Source organism: Ambystoma mexicanum, chromosome 13 (assembly GCF_040938575.1).
Source record: "Ambystoma mexicanum isolate Mex_15411 chromosome 13, UKY_AmexF1_1, whole genome shotgun sequence".
NCBI lineage: Eukaryota > Metazoa > Chordata > Amphibia > Caudata > Ambystomatidae > Ambystoma > Ambystoma mexicanum.
The window spans coordinates 431,219,700-431,238,658 of record NC_090938.1 but is presented as its reverse complement, the minus strand read 5'-3'; the positions used below and the strand labels follow the sequence as shown (position 1 = coordinate 431,238,658).

Sequence of the window (18,959 nt, the reverse complement as noted above, 5' to 3'; positions counted from 1 at the left end):
AGCAAGGGATAAAAACTACAACAACTGGTTGTGCAGCCAGCAAGGTGGCAAGTGCTAGGTTTAAGGCGCAGACAAGGGGTGACTGATTGCAGGTAAGGGGACTGTAGGGTTACAGATACAGACCCAAGTGCAACGGTTGCCAGGAAGCACTGCAGGTGTGTGGCTGGGTGGGCAGGGACCTGGGCCCGAAAACAGAGGGTAGCCAGGTGAACTGAGCTGAAGCAGATAGATCAGCAGGGGGGAAGAAGAGCGAAGGCAGAAGCAAAGAGAAAGGTCTTGAGGTGCTTTCGGAACTGGAGATGGTTCTCCTCAGGTTTCAGAGTGGCAGGGAGGCTGTTCCCGAGGAAGGCCCCAGCCGAGGCTCAAAATGATAGATGATGGCATCAAATATTGAATATGTGACACTTGAAATGCAATATTTTGATAACTATTATAAGAAAAAACTTTGAGGCTAATAAAATTGATGAGTTGTCATTTGATTCTTGAAGTTTAGCATATGCTTTGTAGTCCCTGTTGTAACAAGGGCAGTACAATTTAAATTTCACTCGTATGGGTGATCAAAACTATTAATTCATAATCATAATTTGCCATGCTGGACATGTGTTATACTTTCTATCTAGCTCACACCATTATGAAATTATGCATTTGTTCTATAGACCGCCACCTCCATCGCCCACCAAAAAAGTATTTTTACAGAATGATGAATTAGGTTGAAAATGTAAATAACGTTTTTTTTTACTCAGTTTGATGAGAACTTCCATATGCTTGTGGCAGCAAAGGATGTAAACAACTCTAGTGAACATTTCTAAATTCGTTGGTTGCTGAGAAAGTGTCCAGCAAAAGTTAAATTGTTTAGGATTTTACTGAAAGAACAAGTGGAATACTGAAGCAAATATTGTTCTCTTTGATGAGAAATTGTTCAGAATTAGGTCAACTGCGAATGTTATTTCCTGTGGATTGTGTAAGAGTATGGTACTTTCAATCAGTGGATATCTAAACCTGAAAAAACTATTTTAACAGAATGTTTTCACCTCAAAAGGATTGATTCATTTTGTAATGTTTTGCCAACTTTATGATTTGTCAACATTTTGTGCACAATTTCACAAAATTCAGAGAAGCAAAAGTGCACAATTTCACATATGCCTAGTTCTAACAATATGTTTTTATAACATTTTTTAAACACTAGAAAAAGTAACTTAAAAAAATGTGCATCTAATGTAAGAGTTCTGAACATGGAATGCAGTGCAACAAATATGGAAGCATTTGGCTGTATAAGCATTACATTTAATTTCAATTTTATAAGCAAACGTACAGAAGAAAAGTGAAAAGTATTGATAAGTGAATGGACATTATGCAGAGATTTACACTGAATTTAAACACATTTTACAAATAAGCATTATATTATCTTGGATATTATTCTGTTATTTTTATGGTATTGTCTTTCTTTAGCTTCAAAACGCTATGTTGTCCAAGTACTTTGCTTTTCTACCCGTCTTTGCTAATCATCCGTCTCTAGATGGTCCCTAATTCTATACGATTGAAGGCTTCCAAAGCCAGCGATGTTCCTTCTGAGCTTGACTTAAATTATGCAGCAAGAGTATTTTATGTCCTTGAAAATGTGGACAGGTTTAGGAATGACAAATTCCCCAATGTGTTTGTTACATATTTTGAGGCCAGCAAATCGGTGCCTTTGATTTTGTTTATTTAAACTTTTCATATGAGCTGAATGAGCATGTTGGGCCCTTCACAGGGTCACACAAATGGACTCCACATACACTCATCATATTTGTCAACCTTGCAGAAGAGAGCACTAGATAGGCTGCCTGTTTACTATTCTGTTAAGAGGTGTTCCGCTTTCCTTGACTGTGTTAAGCATTTAAAATAGTAATATTGTAATTTAGTTTAAATTTCATATTTTTTGGTTATATTCAGTTTGCACAATACAATACCACAACAAAGGCAATCCCCAGAACCTGAAAGTCCACCATATTAATTGCAAGACTCAAGTTCTGCATTCAGTAAATGTGTTGGGGTGTCATGGTAGTACTCATCATGTGGGGGTGGGGAACATTTTAACCAGGGTGCAACATTTCAAGTTGTAATCTACTAGCCAGCCATAAAAAGTCACTCAGCACCACAGATCTATACATATAGACTGCACAACATTTCTTACTTGCCAAGAGTAAATTGTCACCAATGGCTATTGGCGAGCTGACATTTTTTAAGCCCTGTTTTAACCATGTGAGCTTAGAAAGTTATCATTATTGGGCACATGCTCTTAGAAATACCTTCTTTACAGCATCTTTCACTTCCTTGTTTCTTAAACTGTATATAAGAGGGTTTAACATGGGGACAAAAACAGCATAAAAGATGGAGAGCACCTTGTCCTGCTCAATGGTGTGCGTGGAAACAGGCTGTAGGTAGTAAATCAAGAGCGTCCCGTAGAATATTGATACCGTTGTGAAGTGGGACGCGCAAGTGTTGAACGTCTTTTTCTTGGCTTCCGTAGACCGAATTTTCGTGATGGCTACAATAATACATATATAAGATATACTTATGAGTAAGCCGGTGGTTGTAAGGTTAAAGCCAGATGACCAAAAGACCGCAAATTCTTTTTTACTTGTGTTGGTGCAAGACAGCTTTAATAAAGGAGGGTCCGAGCAGAAGAAGTGGTTGATGTCGTGGGATCCACAGTAGGTCAAAGTGAACGTAAAAAAAGTCTGAACACCTGCGTCTGAGACACCAAAGACGTACGTGAAAGTGGCCAATAAAATACAGGTCCGCTTTGACATTTTGGTTGTATAAACCAAGGGGAAGCAAATGGCAACAAAGCGATCATAAGCCATGATCATGAGAACGTACTGCTCGGTTATCACGAAGACCAGAAAAAAATAAAATTGGATCACACAGCCGACATAGGTGATGACTTTATTTCCCGTTATCAGCTGTGCCAGCATTTTTGGGACGACCACTGAGGAATAGCATGCGTCGACGAAGGAGAGGTTGCAGAGGAAGAAGTACATGGGCGAATGAAGACGAGAGTCAGTAATGGTCAGCACAATTAAGCCAATGTTTCCGACCATGGTGATTAAGTAGACAACAGAAAACAACAGAAACAGGACAATCTGGGCAGCCCAATCATTGGTCAAACCCAAGAAAATAAAATCCCTTGTGTTTGACATGTTTCCAACTTCCAGTTTTCGCCACTCCATTTCCTGCTGTAAAAAGAAGGGTTGGAATTTATAACATTAGGATGCCATTAGGTCTCTTACATATCAGACAAGGCGACATTTAGTTTGTGTTCTTTTGAGTCTTTTTCCTGCACCAGGGAAATGCAATTATGGCTCAGCATTCAAGCAAACTGAGATATCACCCAATAGTTTGGGGCACTACATTAATAGATGGTATACACACAACAGACAGTTTCAAATTATAAAACCTGTATGATTGAAATATTGTCGATGAAGAATCATACATTAGTCAGTTCCAAGTCAACCACAGACATGGGGATCTTCTCTTGCTTGACCAAGATTCCAATGTGATACCAATCACTTAGGCTCTGGGCCTAGGATTCTACCCCCAGTGATTGACTTTGCCTACTGAGACTTAGAGCATGTGCCAAGCACATCCATCCTTAGCGTATTACTTAAATGTGTCATTAAGCAAAGTTATCTTTTATGTATTACCGAAGTGTGGCAGTACACCTGGATCTGGTGAATGATAGCAATTGTAGGTGGGTTTAATACAGATGGCTGCTATGTGCTTGCTGATGCTTGGAATCGTTTTTGTGGTACACTTGAGCATAATTGTTTCTTAGCTGTCTTACTGCAGCTGAAGATGCACATTGATTCTCTGAAGCTCACCTACTAAAGGTCATATTGATTGGTCACAATTCAGAAAGGAGAGATTCACAGTGGGAGTCATCTTGATTTGAAACCTACTCTGCGGAGATGAAACCAAACCCGTATGCACTTGAGTGCAAAATGCCCTGTCCATGAAATCTTTTACTGTGCCAACAAATACTGGAAAAGCAGAGAGTAAAACAAAGACAAAATCGCTACCTTTTTCGACTGGATTTGTGGAAAAGTGCAAATGCTTTGCGCAATGAAGTATTGCAGAAGGCCTTTGCTATGGATTCCTCTGGAATAAGCCTACTTTCACCAGGTGGTAAGGTAAGAAGGATTCCACTGAAATCCACGGCATTACCGTCATCAGGAAAACCCTGTCTAATGTGGGGTCATTACGACCCAGGCGGTAAGTATGCCAACTTTACCACCATGGTGTAAACTACATTTACACCATGGTGGACGGCGGATTTACCGCCCCATTCCAAGGTGAGTGGGGCGGTAAATCCCCATTTCCCATTTTACCCTTCCCCATTCCCATTTTTGCCCCATAGGGCATAATGGGAGTGGGGAAGGCGCTAAGTACGCCACTGTAAATTACGGTGGCGTAATTAGCACCAAGGCGGTTTAGCGCCATGGATTTTAACGGCTGCTAAAAGCAGCGATTAAAATCGGAATCAGGCGTTAAGGGTTAACGACGGCGTTAACCCTTAACGCCTGAGTTGTAATGAGGCCCATGGTGTTGAAAGTGTACCGCCATGCTTACTGCCATTTTTGCTGATCTGCGGGACTCACAAAATTGGCCAGCAGTGACTTGTTGAAGATCATTGAGTGGTTTATGCATTCCTTAATGACACTGAAGTGCCTTGATAGTTTTCACACTTGTTCTCTAACTCCAGCCTTTCAATGCCAACACACCAGAGCCACAATGACTACTACTAGACATATATAGTATCACTACATAATATCCCCAACAAGAATATCGCCGTAGATATGGCCGTTTGGTTCGCCATAGGCGATATTTTTGTTGGGGGTATTATGTGGGAGCAGGGGTTGCTGGGGTGTCCGCCGCTCATTAAAATATGATGCAGGGTTTGCGGGGGTGTCACCCACAGGGTCCATGTGTGAATTTCGCCGCAAGGATAAGGCGATATTTTCGCATCGCAATATTTTCACGGCGAAATTAACACATGGAACCACAGATATGTAGCCAACAGATCCTATAGTTACAGAATTGCTATCATTATAAACACCTTAATTGGATCTGCGTTGATTGGGCTACTAGTGAATAAAACGTACAAATCAAACAGTTTTGGCTTTGGGATAGGCATTTTCCAGGCACTGCCGTACTGGTATTAACTGGTCATTAATGGTAGCAGCTGCAAAATGATGTAATACCTGGGCATATAATAGCAGTGACTAGTAAATGCCTATACACAAGCCAAAACTGTTGGTTTTGCAAATGTTTTTGTACATATTTTTAGCAGGGCTTCAGTGAAGGACACCCCTTGAAAATCAAGTGGTTAAAGTCACGCTCAGTTCAGAGATTTGTATTACACCAGATCAGATGCATATTTAGCGCTTCAATTAAGCCATTATCTCCTGGTAAGACTAAATTGAAATAACACTGGCAGGCACTTCCAGTAAAAAGTTTGATGTTACTGCTTGTTAAAGGTAGCTCAAAGAGATCCCGGGAGGATATGTGAGGATAGGGGCAGGAAATGGGTGGGAATGGCCATAAATATTGGAATAGATATCGCTTGGTAAATAGCCAAACAACAACTCAAATCTTTGTGTCCCTCCTCGTATCCCATCTCCCGCATAGCTGAAATAATTTTGGCTTCTTCGTGACACTTTCGCACCACTTAATAAATACAAAAAAAGGCTTTGCATAAGTGGCACAGCGAGTAGAGCGCTCGCTTTGACATCGATGCAGAACTTGCTAACGCAGGTTCGAATCCCGGGGGGGCCAAACTCAGCCTTTCATCCTTCGGAGTCATCCTTCGGAGGTCGAGAAATGAGCACCACACACCGTGAGTAATAATAAGCAGCGCTCAGATACCTGAGGGTTCGTAGCGCTATATAAATGCCAAATTATTATTTATTTATATATATATAATCTGCGCAGGATATATCGATAACTAAGAGCAATGTGATCAAATGTGTTATCCCACCAGCAATCTTATCAAGGCAATGAACACCATCACGTTGTATTGGTTCCAACGTAATAATGTCAGCTAATGGAGTTTGACTGATCACGCTTTTATAGTGCTTTTTATCCCGTCATCATCATCAACACATTTGCATAGAGGCCTTAGGGGCCTATTTTGTTGCGCGACATGGTTGGTCTGATCAGCGCAACGGTTTCGAGTTGTCACACTTGTCTAAGTGGGCATGCGAAAAACAAATAATTAATCACCTCCAGGTGGCTTTCAGCCTGGCCTGAGAATGGTAGTTCAGTCGTTCAGATCTTATATGTTTCTGTGAGAAAGATGAACTTGTATATTGTTTTTATATATTTAAAAACAGCCTTTGATGGAGTCCCAAGAACTAAGCTTTGGGGAGCCCTGGAAGAGCTGGAAATACCTTCTCCTCTGCTTTGAGCAATTGTAAGCCTATATAGTAACTACACTGGCATGGCGCGCTGGAACTTACCCAGGGATACTACTGGCCCCTTTAACCATCACGTTGTATTTCTTCCAACATAATAATATCAGCCAATGGAGTTGGACTGAACACGCTTTTATAGTGCATTTTATCACGTCATCATCATCAACACTCATAACCTCTGGAATACGCAGTACCCCAAGGTTCGGTACTTGGCCTTTTACTTGTCTCACTCTATACCTCCCTCCTTGCCCCAGTTATCTCCTCATTTGGCATTTCTCACTATTTCTACGCCGATGATACTCAACTCTTCCTCTCCTTCTCTACTGACCGCCACCTTAAACTCTCTTCCTGCCTTACTGCAATAAAAAATTGGATGTCTTCTCACTTCCTTTCCCTTAACAATGATAAAACTGAAGTCGTTTTCTTCCCCTCCAACTCTCTTCGCCCTCCCTCTCCTCCTTTCATTCATTTTCCCCCTTCTAATCTCCCCATCTCTGACCACGCTGGCAACCTAGGCATTCACTTTGACTCCTCTCTAACCTTTTCCCATCACATCTCTCTCATTTCTCGTGCCTGTCTCTTCCACCTCTTTAATATTCGCAAAGTCTGCCCCTCTCTCAATTTCCATGCTACTAAACTCTTAATCTCCTCCCTCATCTTCTCTCGCCTCTTCTACTGCTCCTCCTTACTCTTTGGACTTCCTACTTCTCATCTCACCCCCCTTAAATCTATCTACCACTCTGCCGTCTGCACCTTCTGTCTCCTCTCCTCCCGTGACCCCATCTCTGCTTCCCTTTCCTCCCTTGGCTGGCTTCCCTTTCACTCCCAACTTAACTATTTCAATTTCTCTGCCTAGTCTTTAAATCTCCACGGTCTTGATCCCCCTTATATCTCCTCCCTCCTCTCGTTCTACACTCCCTCCCGCTCCCTTCGCTCTGCCGACCACTTCCTTCTCACTGTTCCTCCTTCCCCTTGTGCCACATCCCGTTTCCGCTCCTTCCATCTCCTAGCCCCCCTACACTGGAACTCCTTACCTCTCTCACTCCGCTCTATTTCTACCTTTTCCTCATTCCGAACTTCCCTCAAATCTCTCCTTCTCCATTCCCCGCCATGAAACCCCTCCCTCCCTTCCTGCTCCCCTCCCACCTTGCCTTACCTCCTTGCCCACCTCCCTCCATCCCTCCCCCCATTTTCACCCTTCACCCTAATCGTTTCACTCCTCCTCCTCCCCTCCCTCTCCCTCTCAGTTCTACTGCACTACTCTCCTTCTCCCCTCGTTAATTGCTCTACTTATTGTTTTTTTGATCTGATTCTCAATTGTAAATTACTTCCACTGTTACTGTTATATTGTTAATTGTTTTATGTATCCTGTTGTTAAAATGTGTAGCGCTTTGCTGTAAAGCGCTATATAAACTAAATAAAGACAAATACAAAATACAAACCAGCGTTTTGGAGTAAAGCGCTATATAAACATAATAAATACAATACAATACAACATCAATTGGGGCGTGAGGCAAAGTTGTGTCCTTGCACCAACCCAATGTATTTTCATAAATGGACTAATGAATATACTTATGGAGATACAATCAGATGCCCCAAGGCTGGGACAGGATAAGAGTCCATTACTGCTCTAAGCAGATGCTGTGATTGTAATTTCTCTTACCCCGGCCAGCTTAAATAAGCAAGAGGCTGCATTTGGTCTCGGGAGAATAGCTCAGGAGCAACGTGCTCGCCTTGGAAACAAGACAACACAGAGCAACACGAGTTCGATCCGCGGTTTGCGAGTTATAAATAACCTATCATATCATTTCACGGTGGTTGCAACCTTAAAGGCCTCACAATTAATTTTGATAAGACCAAAGCAATTGTTTTTCACCCGCCACACAAGAAGCCCCTAGATCGCAAATAAGGATTGAGGGGCACACGATTGAGCAAGTGAACCAGTTCGATTACCGGGGTTCTAGATTCAAGGGCAGGGGCAGCTGCCGGTCAGACCAAATAGACAAACCCCTGCTCATCTTGAAAAGGACCAGCAGTGTTGTTTCGGAATGTGCCTTTAACCGTGGTAATGGTGCACTCTGGGAAATATAGAGAAGCGCTATCCTGGTGCAAACACCACCAAACTATGCTGATGGCAGCGGGTCTTAAAGAGTGTTAGTTCAATGCACATGGTGTTGATGGTAGTGTTAATGGTGATAAAGGGGGCGCACAGCATATTGCAGAAAAGAAAAGCTGAGACGTACTGTAACCCATCTCCACAAGCAGAAATGTGTTGGGTTACGAGGGTTATTTGGGATATGGTAAATCCCCTTATGCCGCTCTCTTTACCCAAGATTCTGATTAAGCATATTACCAGTAGCCATAATGCAACATGCTTGGGCCACGACTCTCTCTGGCAAATGTCTAGCTTGAACTGAGGATAAGGCAAGCATAGAGCATTTTCTTTTGCCCATCACATTTATTTATTTATTTGTATTTGTAGAGCGCACTAGCAGCCCAGAGGCACCGAGACGCTGTTTCAGGAAATTGTATGTAAGCTTGATTCAGTGGTTACATAGACTCTTTGTCAGTGCTCTTTGTTTAAAACCTGTTTAATGACGTTTTTTATTCAACAGTTATCTGATTAAATAGTTATTTGTAAATCAACTGATCATAGTTTTATAATTTATGCACTATGCAATTATATACATAGAGAGAGAGGGCATGGCTAGGAAGAAAAAGGTATGCAGTGTTTATTTCGAAAATGTTACATTGAACGATCCTATATCGAGTATTTTATATTGAAACATTTTATAGTGAAAGTATTTGGGGGTGGGGTAAAGGGTTAAATATTTTTGGGGAGCGGTTGGGGTGGCTTGTTAGGGGTCGCAAATAGGGGTTTGTGGGGGACCCCCCCCCCAAAAAGAAAAAAAAAATGCATTGACTGTAAAATGTTTCTTTATATAATCTCTCGATATAAAGACATGTAACCAAGAAAAAAGCTAGTAATTGTGCCCTAAACAAACCATGTGAATGATGCGCTAAAAGCACTATGAAGATGCAGGATGCAATGGCCTCCACTTTGTAATCATGCTGCGTTCTCTCACAAACTGTTTACTCGCTGTATATACTGTATATTTGACCTTTTCGCCATTCCGTGATTTACTCATGCTCTTATTTTTGATGTAAATATGTCTATACAATATAATTTGTACCTATGTCTGTAACACTTCTCTGTAACCACCTTTTCCAAACATGCGCCCTGATGCCCGCGGGCAGGGTGCGCAATACAAATAAACAAATACAAATATACTATGTGATTGAAAATAGCTTTATAGTTAATCTACATTAAATACCTGCTAGTAGGATCAATGCAGCAATGTTCATGGCCATTGGCCATTTTTTTAATTTTGGTTATTCAGTGGCGCTGAAAGTGCTGCCTATAAGTCAAAAATATTGTCATGGAAAGTGAAGATAAGAGAGAGATGACATATGAGGAGGGACAAACATGCTGTACCACTTTGTGACTGTGCCTTTAGTTATTCTGAGGTGCTTCTTCAAAGGGCTGAACACCGAGCTGAGTGGGTTTATATGGGGTGCGGGAAGGCATAGGATTGTGCTGAGTTTTGTTGGGACTGTTCGCAGGGCGCAGTGAGGCTACCACGTGTGGAATTATATTATGTAGCGGGACAGTTACTGTGTTTTGCTGATTCGCTCTCAGGAAACCAGGTGACTGCAACACGCAACACGTTCATGCTTGCTTAAAAAGGCATTTTGGCTGGAGGACAAGAGGGTCTTTGGCTCCCCACATATTGACCAGCTGGGTTGGTCGATTTGGAAGTGAACCAAGCAACTGCTGGGCCTGGGAGAACCTTACTCTCAGAACATCCCCCTGGTGGCCACTTATTGGGGGGAAGAGGGCAACCTGAGGACCGTCAGAGATAAATGGGACGACAGTCTGGGGAGACGTATTAGTAGAGGAGCGGCTTCTGGAGTTTCATGCTGTGCTGAGGGAAGTGGGAGTGCACAGAGGCCAGTTCTTAACATATACGAGGCTTATTCGCCAGGCTAGGACACAGTGGCCAGAGTTCCAGGAAGCAACTGAGGAAGATGTCACGCTCGGGTTATTGTATGACATCTCAGAGGGGCAGTACAAGGTTTCTAGGATATACAAGATGCTACTGCTGGGCTGGCAAGCAGGGGTATTGGGCGCCAGATCAAAATGCGAGGCAGACCTGAGCAGGAGCCTTGATGACCAATAATGGGCCCGTATAGTACTAAATCCTAAGAAGGTGTCTAGGAAGGCTTGATTCAATTCATCCTACACAGGGCGTATTTGACGCTGCACCAGATTGCTCAGTTTCTTGGCGCAGAAGACGCAGGGTTCCCACGTTGTGAGGCGGGGAGGTCAGGCATGCTGCATGTGGTGCTGCCCCGTGAAGGGACGCGCACGCGGCGGCGTGACGTTGCACGCCGCTGCGTGCAGTATAAATAAATGGGGTGTTCCCAGTCGCGTCAGTGCGACCGGGAAGCCTGAGCAGTGCAGACGTGTGTGGTGTGAGTCTGTGCTTGCCGGGGGCTTACGGGCATCGCAAGGGGGTTCAGGACAAACCCCAAACAGTGGTGACGAGGATGGGATGATGCCTGGGCCCGGCAGTGATCGAACGATCAATTTTTTTCCTGAAGCGGAATTGTGATCACGTTACGTTTCATGTCGTAGGCCGTGCATCGACCACACGGCTGGCGGCCATTTTGAATTTCAGCCGTGGAACTTCACAGAGCTCCGGTTTGAGCGTTGAGTGGCATCCAGACCAAGGACTCATCACTGATGATGAAAAACACTTTTTGGACATAAAGCGGCCAATTTTACCAACAATTTACTTCCTTCCCAAGATTCATAAAGAATTTGAAAGGATTCCGGAGGGTAGACCTATTTTAAGTGGAATTGGATGGGCTACTATGAACATGGCACATTACATTGATGATATTTTAAGACCATTGGCAATTAAAACCAAATCGTATCTAAAAGATACAACTACGGCGATCAACAAACTGGCCACCATAGAATGGCAAGATGACTATTTACTATCCACTTGGGATGTGAAATCACTTTATACATCTATAAGACATGATACAGAAACCATTGACTATATCTTTTCCAAGGAAACAGCATCAAACTATCAATCAGTGAGCATGCTCAAGGAAATGCTACTCCTAACATTACAAAACAATATCTTCATATTTAATGGACATTTTTACAAACAGATAAGAGGGGTAGCGATGGGGATTAAGTACGCCCCGGCACTAGCGAATTTAACAATGGCCATGTATGAAGATCAATATATCTATGCAGATGAGGCGTATGAACCAAATGTGATACTATGGATACGGTACATAGACAATGTTCTTCTGATCTGGAAGGGTAATAAAGAAGGACTTGAGGATTTCAGGAAGAGGGCCAATCAGAACACAATGGGGATTGAATTCACTGGTAACTCAAGTGCAAAAGAGATCAATTTTTTAGACCTCAATATCTATGTATCACAAAAAACTCTCAACACAAGAATTTACAGAAAAAGTACAGAAGCAAACTCTACTTTAACAGCCACCAGCTGTCATTACAATCCAGTGATCAAGAATATACCCAAGGGTGAATTCATTAGAGCCAGGAGGAACTGCTCTTAAGTAGAAACTTTTGCAAACAAATGTAAACTACTTAAAAACAGGTTCAAGGCAAGAGGATATGGGAAGAAAATCATAACACATGCGCAGGAGAAAGCAATCAAACTAAACAGGGCAAGTACCCTAATCACCAATCCCTTGAACTCGAAAGCAAAAGACAAAATCAGTTTCATCACCACCTATTGCACAGACAACATTGTCCTAAGGAGAATATTGAAGAGAAACTGGCACCTATTACAATTGGATCCCAATGTGAAGAAGTATATTGAGGACAGTCCGTCTTTCCTTCCAGAACTTAAAAATGACAATTTGCCAACATGGCTTCCACCACCACCAAAAGGATTTCGAAAATGTGGCACATGTTCAATGTGCAAACATGCACTCAACAATACTGTGACCTTTAAAGATAAACATGGCAAAAGTCACATATAAGAGGATCAAATAAACTGTAAAACGAAATACGTTGTGTATGCCATAATCTGTCAATGGCAAGAGATTTATATAGGAAGCACAATTCACCAATTAAGAACAAGAATACGAGAACATTTATCAAACATCGGAAGCCAAGACATAAATTTACCATTAGCCCAACACTGGCAAAGGAACCACCAGCTAAATGACAAAAAACTACTGAGGTTTGTTGGTCTCAAGAAAGTGGTATTAGGCCCAAGGGGCGGAGACCAGGAAAAGAAATTGAGACAGGAAGAAGCGAAATTAATTTGTAAATTTCGCACAGTAGAAAGGGGCCTAAATTCTGACAATGAGATGGCCTCTTTCTTGTCAGTAATAATCTGAGAAATGGTTATGTATGGTATTGGGCCCATGAAATATGCTTTACAAAAAAACAATAAAACAAAAAAGGTAGGAAGGACACCATAGTATAATTTGCCCCACAAAGGCGCGAAAGGGAAGCCCTAAATGCAAGGGCACACCACTAGAGAACAAAACTCACACCGTAAGATTTTCAAATAAATTTGTTCAAAAAACACCCTCAACTAAAACAATTCGGTGCAGCAATAATGTTACACAAAAACTAGACAGGAATAAAAACAGAAAAAAGACAGGGACAACGCACAACAAGAATCTATGTCACATACTGATTTGTATTTCTAAAACAATAATTTAATACAGTAACAAAGTGGGAAGGAACTTTAATTAGTAAATACACTTAATTAAATGGCATTACAAAGTTCAACTTCCATGTATTAATGCAGTGACATTAACGATACATGAAACGGGCCCAAAGTATGGCCGCCGGCAATAGGAACAGTAGTAGGACTATGTTACTAGGTGACATAGTGTTTATACGAGGAAGCACAGTGAACGAGCAGAGCTCGTGAGGACAGATTAGCACGAGATTTGATTCAGGAAGGTAAGCGAGCATGAGGGGCTCTCGGAGGGGATACTTCATTCTTAGATGCACACGTGATCACGTGTGGCGCGAGGATAAATGTGAAGAAAGATATCTAAAGATTTTGAATCACAACGTGCACACAATGGACGTATTTTTTGGCTATCAACCAATTTGTAAACTACGCGGCGAAACTCAATGAGAGGCAACTGTCCACAACCATGTATAACAAGAGGTATAAAAGCACCCTGAATTTAACATAGAGAATTAAGAAAAATGACCACTCAGAAAAAACGAGTGAAATGACACACATTCATTAAATCTTTTACACAGGCTGGGATTTAACCCATGACTGGATACACATGACAGAAAGTATAATTGTGGAGAACTACAATTAGGTAAGCCGACTTCTTTTAAAGCCTAAATATCATACAGACCATTATCTTAAAGGATTATAGAACGAATGTAATGAAATAAGAACCATGGAGACTGTGACATAAGGACAGGATGTTTGTATGCAAACTGGTATAGACTAATGTATTGTTTCTTTTTCTCTTTGTTGATGTGTTTTTTCATCCCTTAACACTCCTACCCTTTCTCCCCACCCCAAACAGCCAATCCTTTTTTTTGGGGGGTTTCACTATTGTAATGAATGACAAAAATTCCAAACATTTTATGTTGTCACAAATTGTTATTTTATATGTAACATGACTAGCCCTGATTTGAGAAAGACGGTGGGTCCGTCGAAACACGTGTAACCAAAGAGGGCACTCTTATTTGAAGAAAAGAACAATTAAATCCATTTACATTGAAAAATTGAGGAAACGGCTACTTGTCTTTTTTCTCAAAGGAATATGGGCGCATGGGTAATCTATTAAAGTAACCATCTGGAAACACAACAGACCTAATTTTTGGACACACTGCTTGCAGGCAGTTATACCTGCATGCCCATGCCCAGTTTTATGACTTTTCTTGAATTGTGGGCCTCCTACGTCGAGTGCAAGTGAGGAGAAGGGGTATACTGGCTGGGCCTGCATAGCCCTAATTCTCTTTGACTCAATTTTTGGAATTCCTGTGCCTACAAGGTGCTGCAGCAGCGGAGGAGTAAACTCTTCATCATCCTCTTCATCATCAGGTTGGGGATTTTATTCTTCTTCATCCTCTTCATCATCAGGAAGGACTGCTGCAGCTGTGGATCTTCCATTTTCTTCATTCTGTTCATCATCACGTCCAGCTGCTGTGGCTGTGCATGAAGCTGTTTGTGTAGGGGGACACTCTGCTGCCGTCTCCCTCGCTCCCAGGGTGGACATTTAATTTGCCTGGTTGAGTGTGTCTGGACTGTGCTGTGGTGGTGGAAGCTGAGTTGCGGCCCCCAAACTTCACGCTGGGGTGCCTGTGAGCTCACGCCCATGAGTGGGACTAGTGATGAGGAAGGTGAATTGCCATCAGTGCACCAGCAGCCTCCTCAGGACGGTGGGCTAGCAGCTGCCCAACAGCAACCTCCCCAGGATGGCGGACAACCGGCAGCTCCGCAGCAGCCGCCTCAGGACGGCGGACAACCAGCAGCTCTACAGCAGCCTCCTCAGGTTCAAGCAGGAGGTCAGGCTCCAGTACATCAGGCGCCGCCAGAGGTGCAACCTGTTGCTCAGCCAGGACATCCTATTATGGCCCAGGCACGAGCCCATACGGCCCTGCAGCCCATCCCCGAATTTGACGTCTCGGGCCCGCCATCCAGCTTGGGGCCCAGGTGAAGGATGTGGGTTGACTGCCTTGACATGTACTTTAGGGCCGCACAGGTGACGGATGATGACAGCATGCTAGCAACCATGTTGTACTCGGCGGGACCTTCGGTCCAGGAAACATTTGAGTCGCTTCCACCAGGGGATGGATCCTATGCGGCGGCAAAGGCAGCACTCCAGGCCCATTTTCTGCCCCTTGCCAACTCGGACTACGAACGATTCGTGATGCTGTCCGCAAAACAAAAGGAAGATGAATCTTTCGACACCTTCTATGGACGCCTAAAGCGCCTGTCGCTGGCCTGTGCATGGGGTGATGCAGACAATATGATAAGAACAATGATCATCCAGGCATGCTCCTCGGGCAAGCTCAGGAGACAGGTCCTAAGGGAACCCGGCACCACATTGTCACGCATCCTGGAGCTGGGGCGATGCTATGAGGTGTCTGAGGCTCGGGCAGCTAGGATGGAGGCCGGATCGCGCTCTGTCAAGACAGAGGAGGTGTGTGCCATGTGGCGAGCTGGCAGAGGCATCCGAAGACCTGGTGTGGGACCCCATGACAGAGCTGGAAGAGCGGGTGAGTCCTGCCAAAAGTGCAGGTACGGCCTTCCCCACCCAACAGAATGCCCAGCGGCTGGAAAGACATGTGGAAGGTGTGGGTTGCTTGATCAGTTTTCCCGGGTGTGCAAAACAGCCCTGCCCGTGATGGTGCCTAGAATCGGTCTGGATTTCACCAGAGTCGCCCACTGAACGTTGCCCAGTTGGACCAGAGTGAAGAAGATGCCTAAGTGGTGGAGGTAGAAGAAGAGGAAGAAGAGAACATCTTCTTTGTCTCCAGTGTGGGAGCCTTGAAAGGGAAGAACAGAAGACAGCCAAGGTGTGTGGTGGAGGTCAACAAGTCGCCAGTCCCTGGTCGACACGGAAGCGTCAGTCAATGTGATGGCCCATGGGCACTACAACGCCATGGACATGCCTCCCAAACTGGTCACACCGAAGGCTCACATCTCTGCTTTTGGGGGTCTGGAACTCATCCCACTGGACGGTGCCTTCGTGGCGAAGGTGGAGCACGGCGGCTCACAGATCACCGCACGATTCTATGTGACGCTGGTAAGCACAAACACCTTGCTGAGCTGTGCGGCGGCTGAGGCCCTCGGCATCGTCAGTTGTGCGTACTCAGTGTATCTGGAGGACATTAATGACCTGCTTGATAAGTATGCCGCCCTGTTTAATGGGATCGGACAGATGGCCGGTGACCCGGTGAGGTTGCATATAGATGACTCAGAGCAGCCCATCACCCTAAAACATCGCAGGGTACCCTTTCACCTTCGTGAACATGTGGACAAGGAACTGGACAATCTTGTGAATCTCGACATAATTGAGAAGGTCGAGTGTCCGACTCCCTGGGTGTCCACGATTGTCGTGGCAAGGAAACCCAAACAACCAGATGCCGTCCGAATCTGTGTCGATATGAGGCTGCCGAACAAAGCCATCAAGAGGGAGAAGCACCTCAATCCAACAATTGATGACATTATTGCCGAAGTACAGGGTGCTTGTTTCTTCTCCAAGCTGGATCTCCAAGCGGGCTACCACCAGGTGGTCCTACAATCTGAATCAAGGTACATCACCATGTTTACAACACACCAGGGACTGTACCACTATAAAAGTCTGAGCTTTGGCATGTCCTCGGCAGCGGAGGTCTTTCAGAATATCATCCGGAGCGCCCTCGCAGAACTAGAGGGCGTCTTGTACATCAGTGATTATATCCTGGTGTTTGCCAAAACTGAGATGGACCATCTGCGGAGGCTGGCAAAGACTTTTGAGAGGCTGCAGCCGTTGGGCCTCACCCTTCACAAGGAAAAATGTGAGTTCCTGCTCCCGTCCATCGAGTTCTTCGGCTTTGTGTTTAAAGATGGAGGGGTGTCACCAGACTCCAAGAAGGTCCAGGACATTAAAAAAGCGAAGCCACCTGAGTCAGTGTCTGATGTGAGGAGTTTCCTCAGCATGGTCACGTACTGTGGAGGGTTTATTCAAAATTTTGCCTCAAGATGGGAACCCCTCAGGGCCCTGACGAAGAAAGACTCTACCTGGCACTGGGGCCTACTTGAACAAGCGGCTTTTGAGGACATCAAGGGTGCGCTGGTGGCTGAAGACACAATGGCGTTCTTTGACCCTGCCTTACAGTCGGAAGTCATTGTGGACGCCAGCCCGCTTGGCCTGGGCGCCGTGCTAACTCAGATTGGTCATGATGGGGGTGTCCGCCCGGTGGCCTACGCCAGCAAGGTGCTGTCGGAGACGGAGCAGAGGTATTCGAAATTGAGCGCGAGGCGCTGGCGGTGCTCTGGGGCTATAGACATTTCAGGTTATATGTCCTGGGGCGCCCGGTGACGGTTGTGATGGACCTCTGCTTCCCATCCTGGCTGGGTCATCGTCCAAGCCACCGGCAAGGATCGAGTAGTGGATGCTCGCTCTCCTGGAGTACGGTGTCACCTTGGTGTATCGGCCAGTGGCAAACAACGCGGCCGACTATCTTTCTCAACACCCGGGTGCACATGGGGGAGAAGAGCAGGACACATGTGCTGAAGAGGCTGATGACCATGTCCGCATGGTAGTGGACACAGCCACGCCGAATGTGATGCCCCTGGGGGAGCTTGAGGCAGCAGCAGCGGGAGAAGAGTGCTTCCAAATCCTGAGACAGTCCATGCAGCGGGGCTCCTGGAAGTCGGTGCTGGAGTCCCTGGCGGGGTGCACTCAGGAGGCCAAGACGGGACTGGAGTAGCTGTGGAAGGTCAGGGAGGAACTATCTTTCTCAGCGTCCGGCCTGCTGCTCAGAGGTGATCGCATTGTCGTGCCTCAGTCCAAGGTGAAGGACGTGATCACTCTTGCTAACCATGGACACCAGGGCACCGCAAAGACCAAGGCCAGGCTAAGACTGAAAGTATAGTTCCCAGAACTCGAGCGGAAGGTGGATGACTTTGTGGCGGCCTGCGTCTGGTGTCAGGCGGTCTCTCCTGTGCAGCGAGAGACAGTCATAGAGGCGATGCCTCGAGGGACGCGACCCTGGGAGGTGGTCCATGCGGACTTCAGGTCTACAACGATGGGCACCCACTTCTTGGTGATCGTCGACGAATACTCCAGGTACCCGGAAGTGGAATTCGTGGAGTCGGTGGCCTTCGAGCATGTGGTGGTGGCCGTGGAGAAGGTGTTTGCGGCCCATGGTTTCCCCCACACCTTGTGCTCTGACAATGGGGCGCCGATGGAGCGAGCGGTTCTCAGGACTGATGGAGAGCTGCGGGGTACACCATAGGAAGATCACCCCCCTATGGCCAAGGGCAAAGGGCGAAGCCGAACGGCTGATGAGGACACTGAACAAGACCTTCAGGATTGCCCAAGGCCAGGGTCAGTCTCTCCAGAGAGCCCTCTATTAGTTTCTGCAGGTGTACCGCACCACCCCGCATGCCTCTACAGGAATGGTCCCAGCGGAGGCTCTCTTCAAGCGGTGCCCTCCGGGTTTGCTGCCCGAGGTGGGGGAGAAGGAGCCAGGGGTGATCGATGACCAACAGGAGAAGGGGTAGACTGGCGATTGAGGATTGAGCAGGAAAACATACGGCAGGGGCTTTGCCCGCAGCGGCTAGAGCCAGGTGATGAAGTCCTCATCCGAAACAGACACCCCCATGGAAAACTCTCCCTTCCCTACGAGCCGGAGCCGTTGGATGTTGTGGCGGTCAAGGGGTCCATGGTGACTGCCTCGGACGGAAG

At 45.3% G+C, this 18,959-nt stretch overlaps 2 protein-coding genes across 2 annotated transcripts; one reads left to right on the top strand and one right to left on the bottom strand.

The window, feature by feature from the left end:
• Positions 1-2,261: 2,261 nt before the first annotated feature.
• On the bottom strand, positions 2,262-3,212 carry LOC138520420 (olfactory receptor 5AR1-like). Its single transcript, XM_069632819.1, has one exon. The coding sequence runs from the start codon at positions 3,210-3,212 to the stop codon at positions 2,262-2,264; it is 951 nt and encodes a 316-aa protein (XP_069488920.1).
• Positions 3,213-14,876: 11,664 nt separating this feature from the next.
• LOC138520419 (cell division protein ZipA-like) lies at positions 14,877-15,218 on the top strand. The gene has a single exon (XM_069632818.1). The coding sequence runs from the start codon at positions 14,877-14,879 to the stop codon at positions 15,216-15,218; it is 342 nt and encodes a 113-aa protein (XP_069488919.1).
• Positions 15,219-18,959: the final 3,741 nt, after the last annotated feature.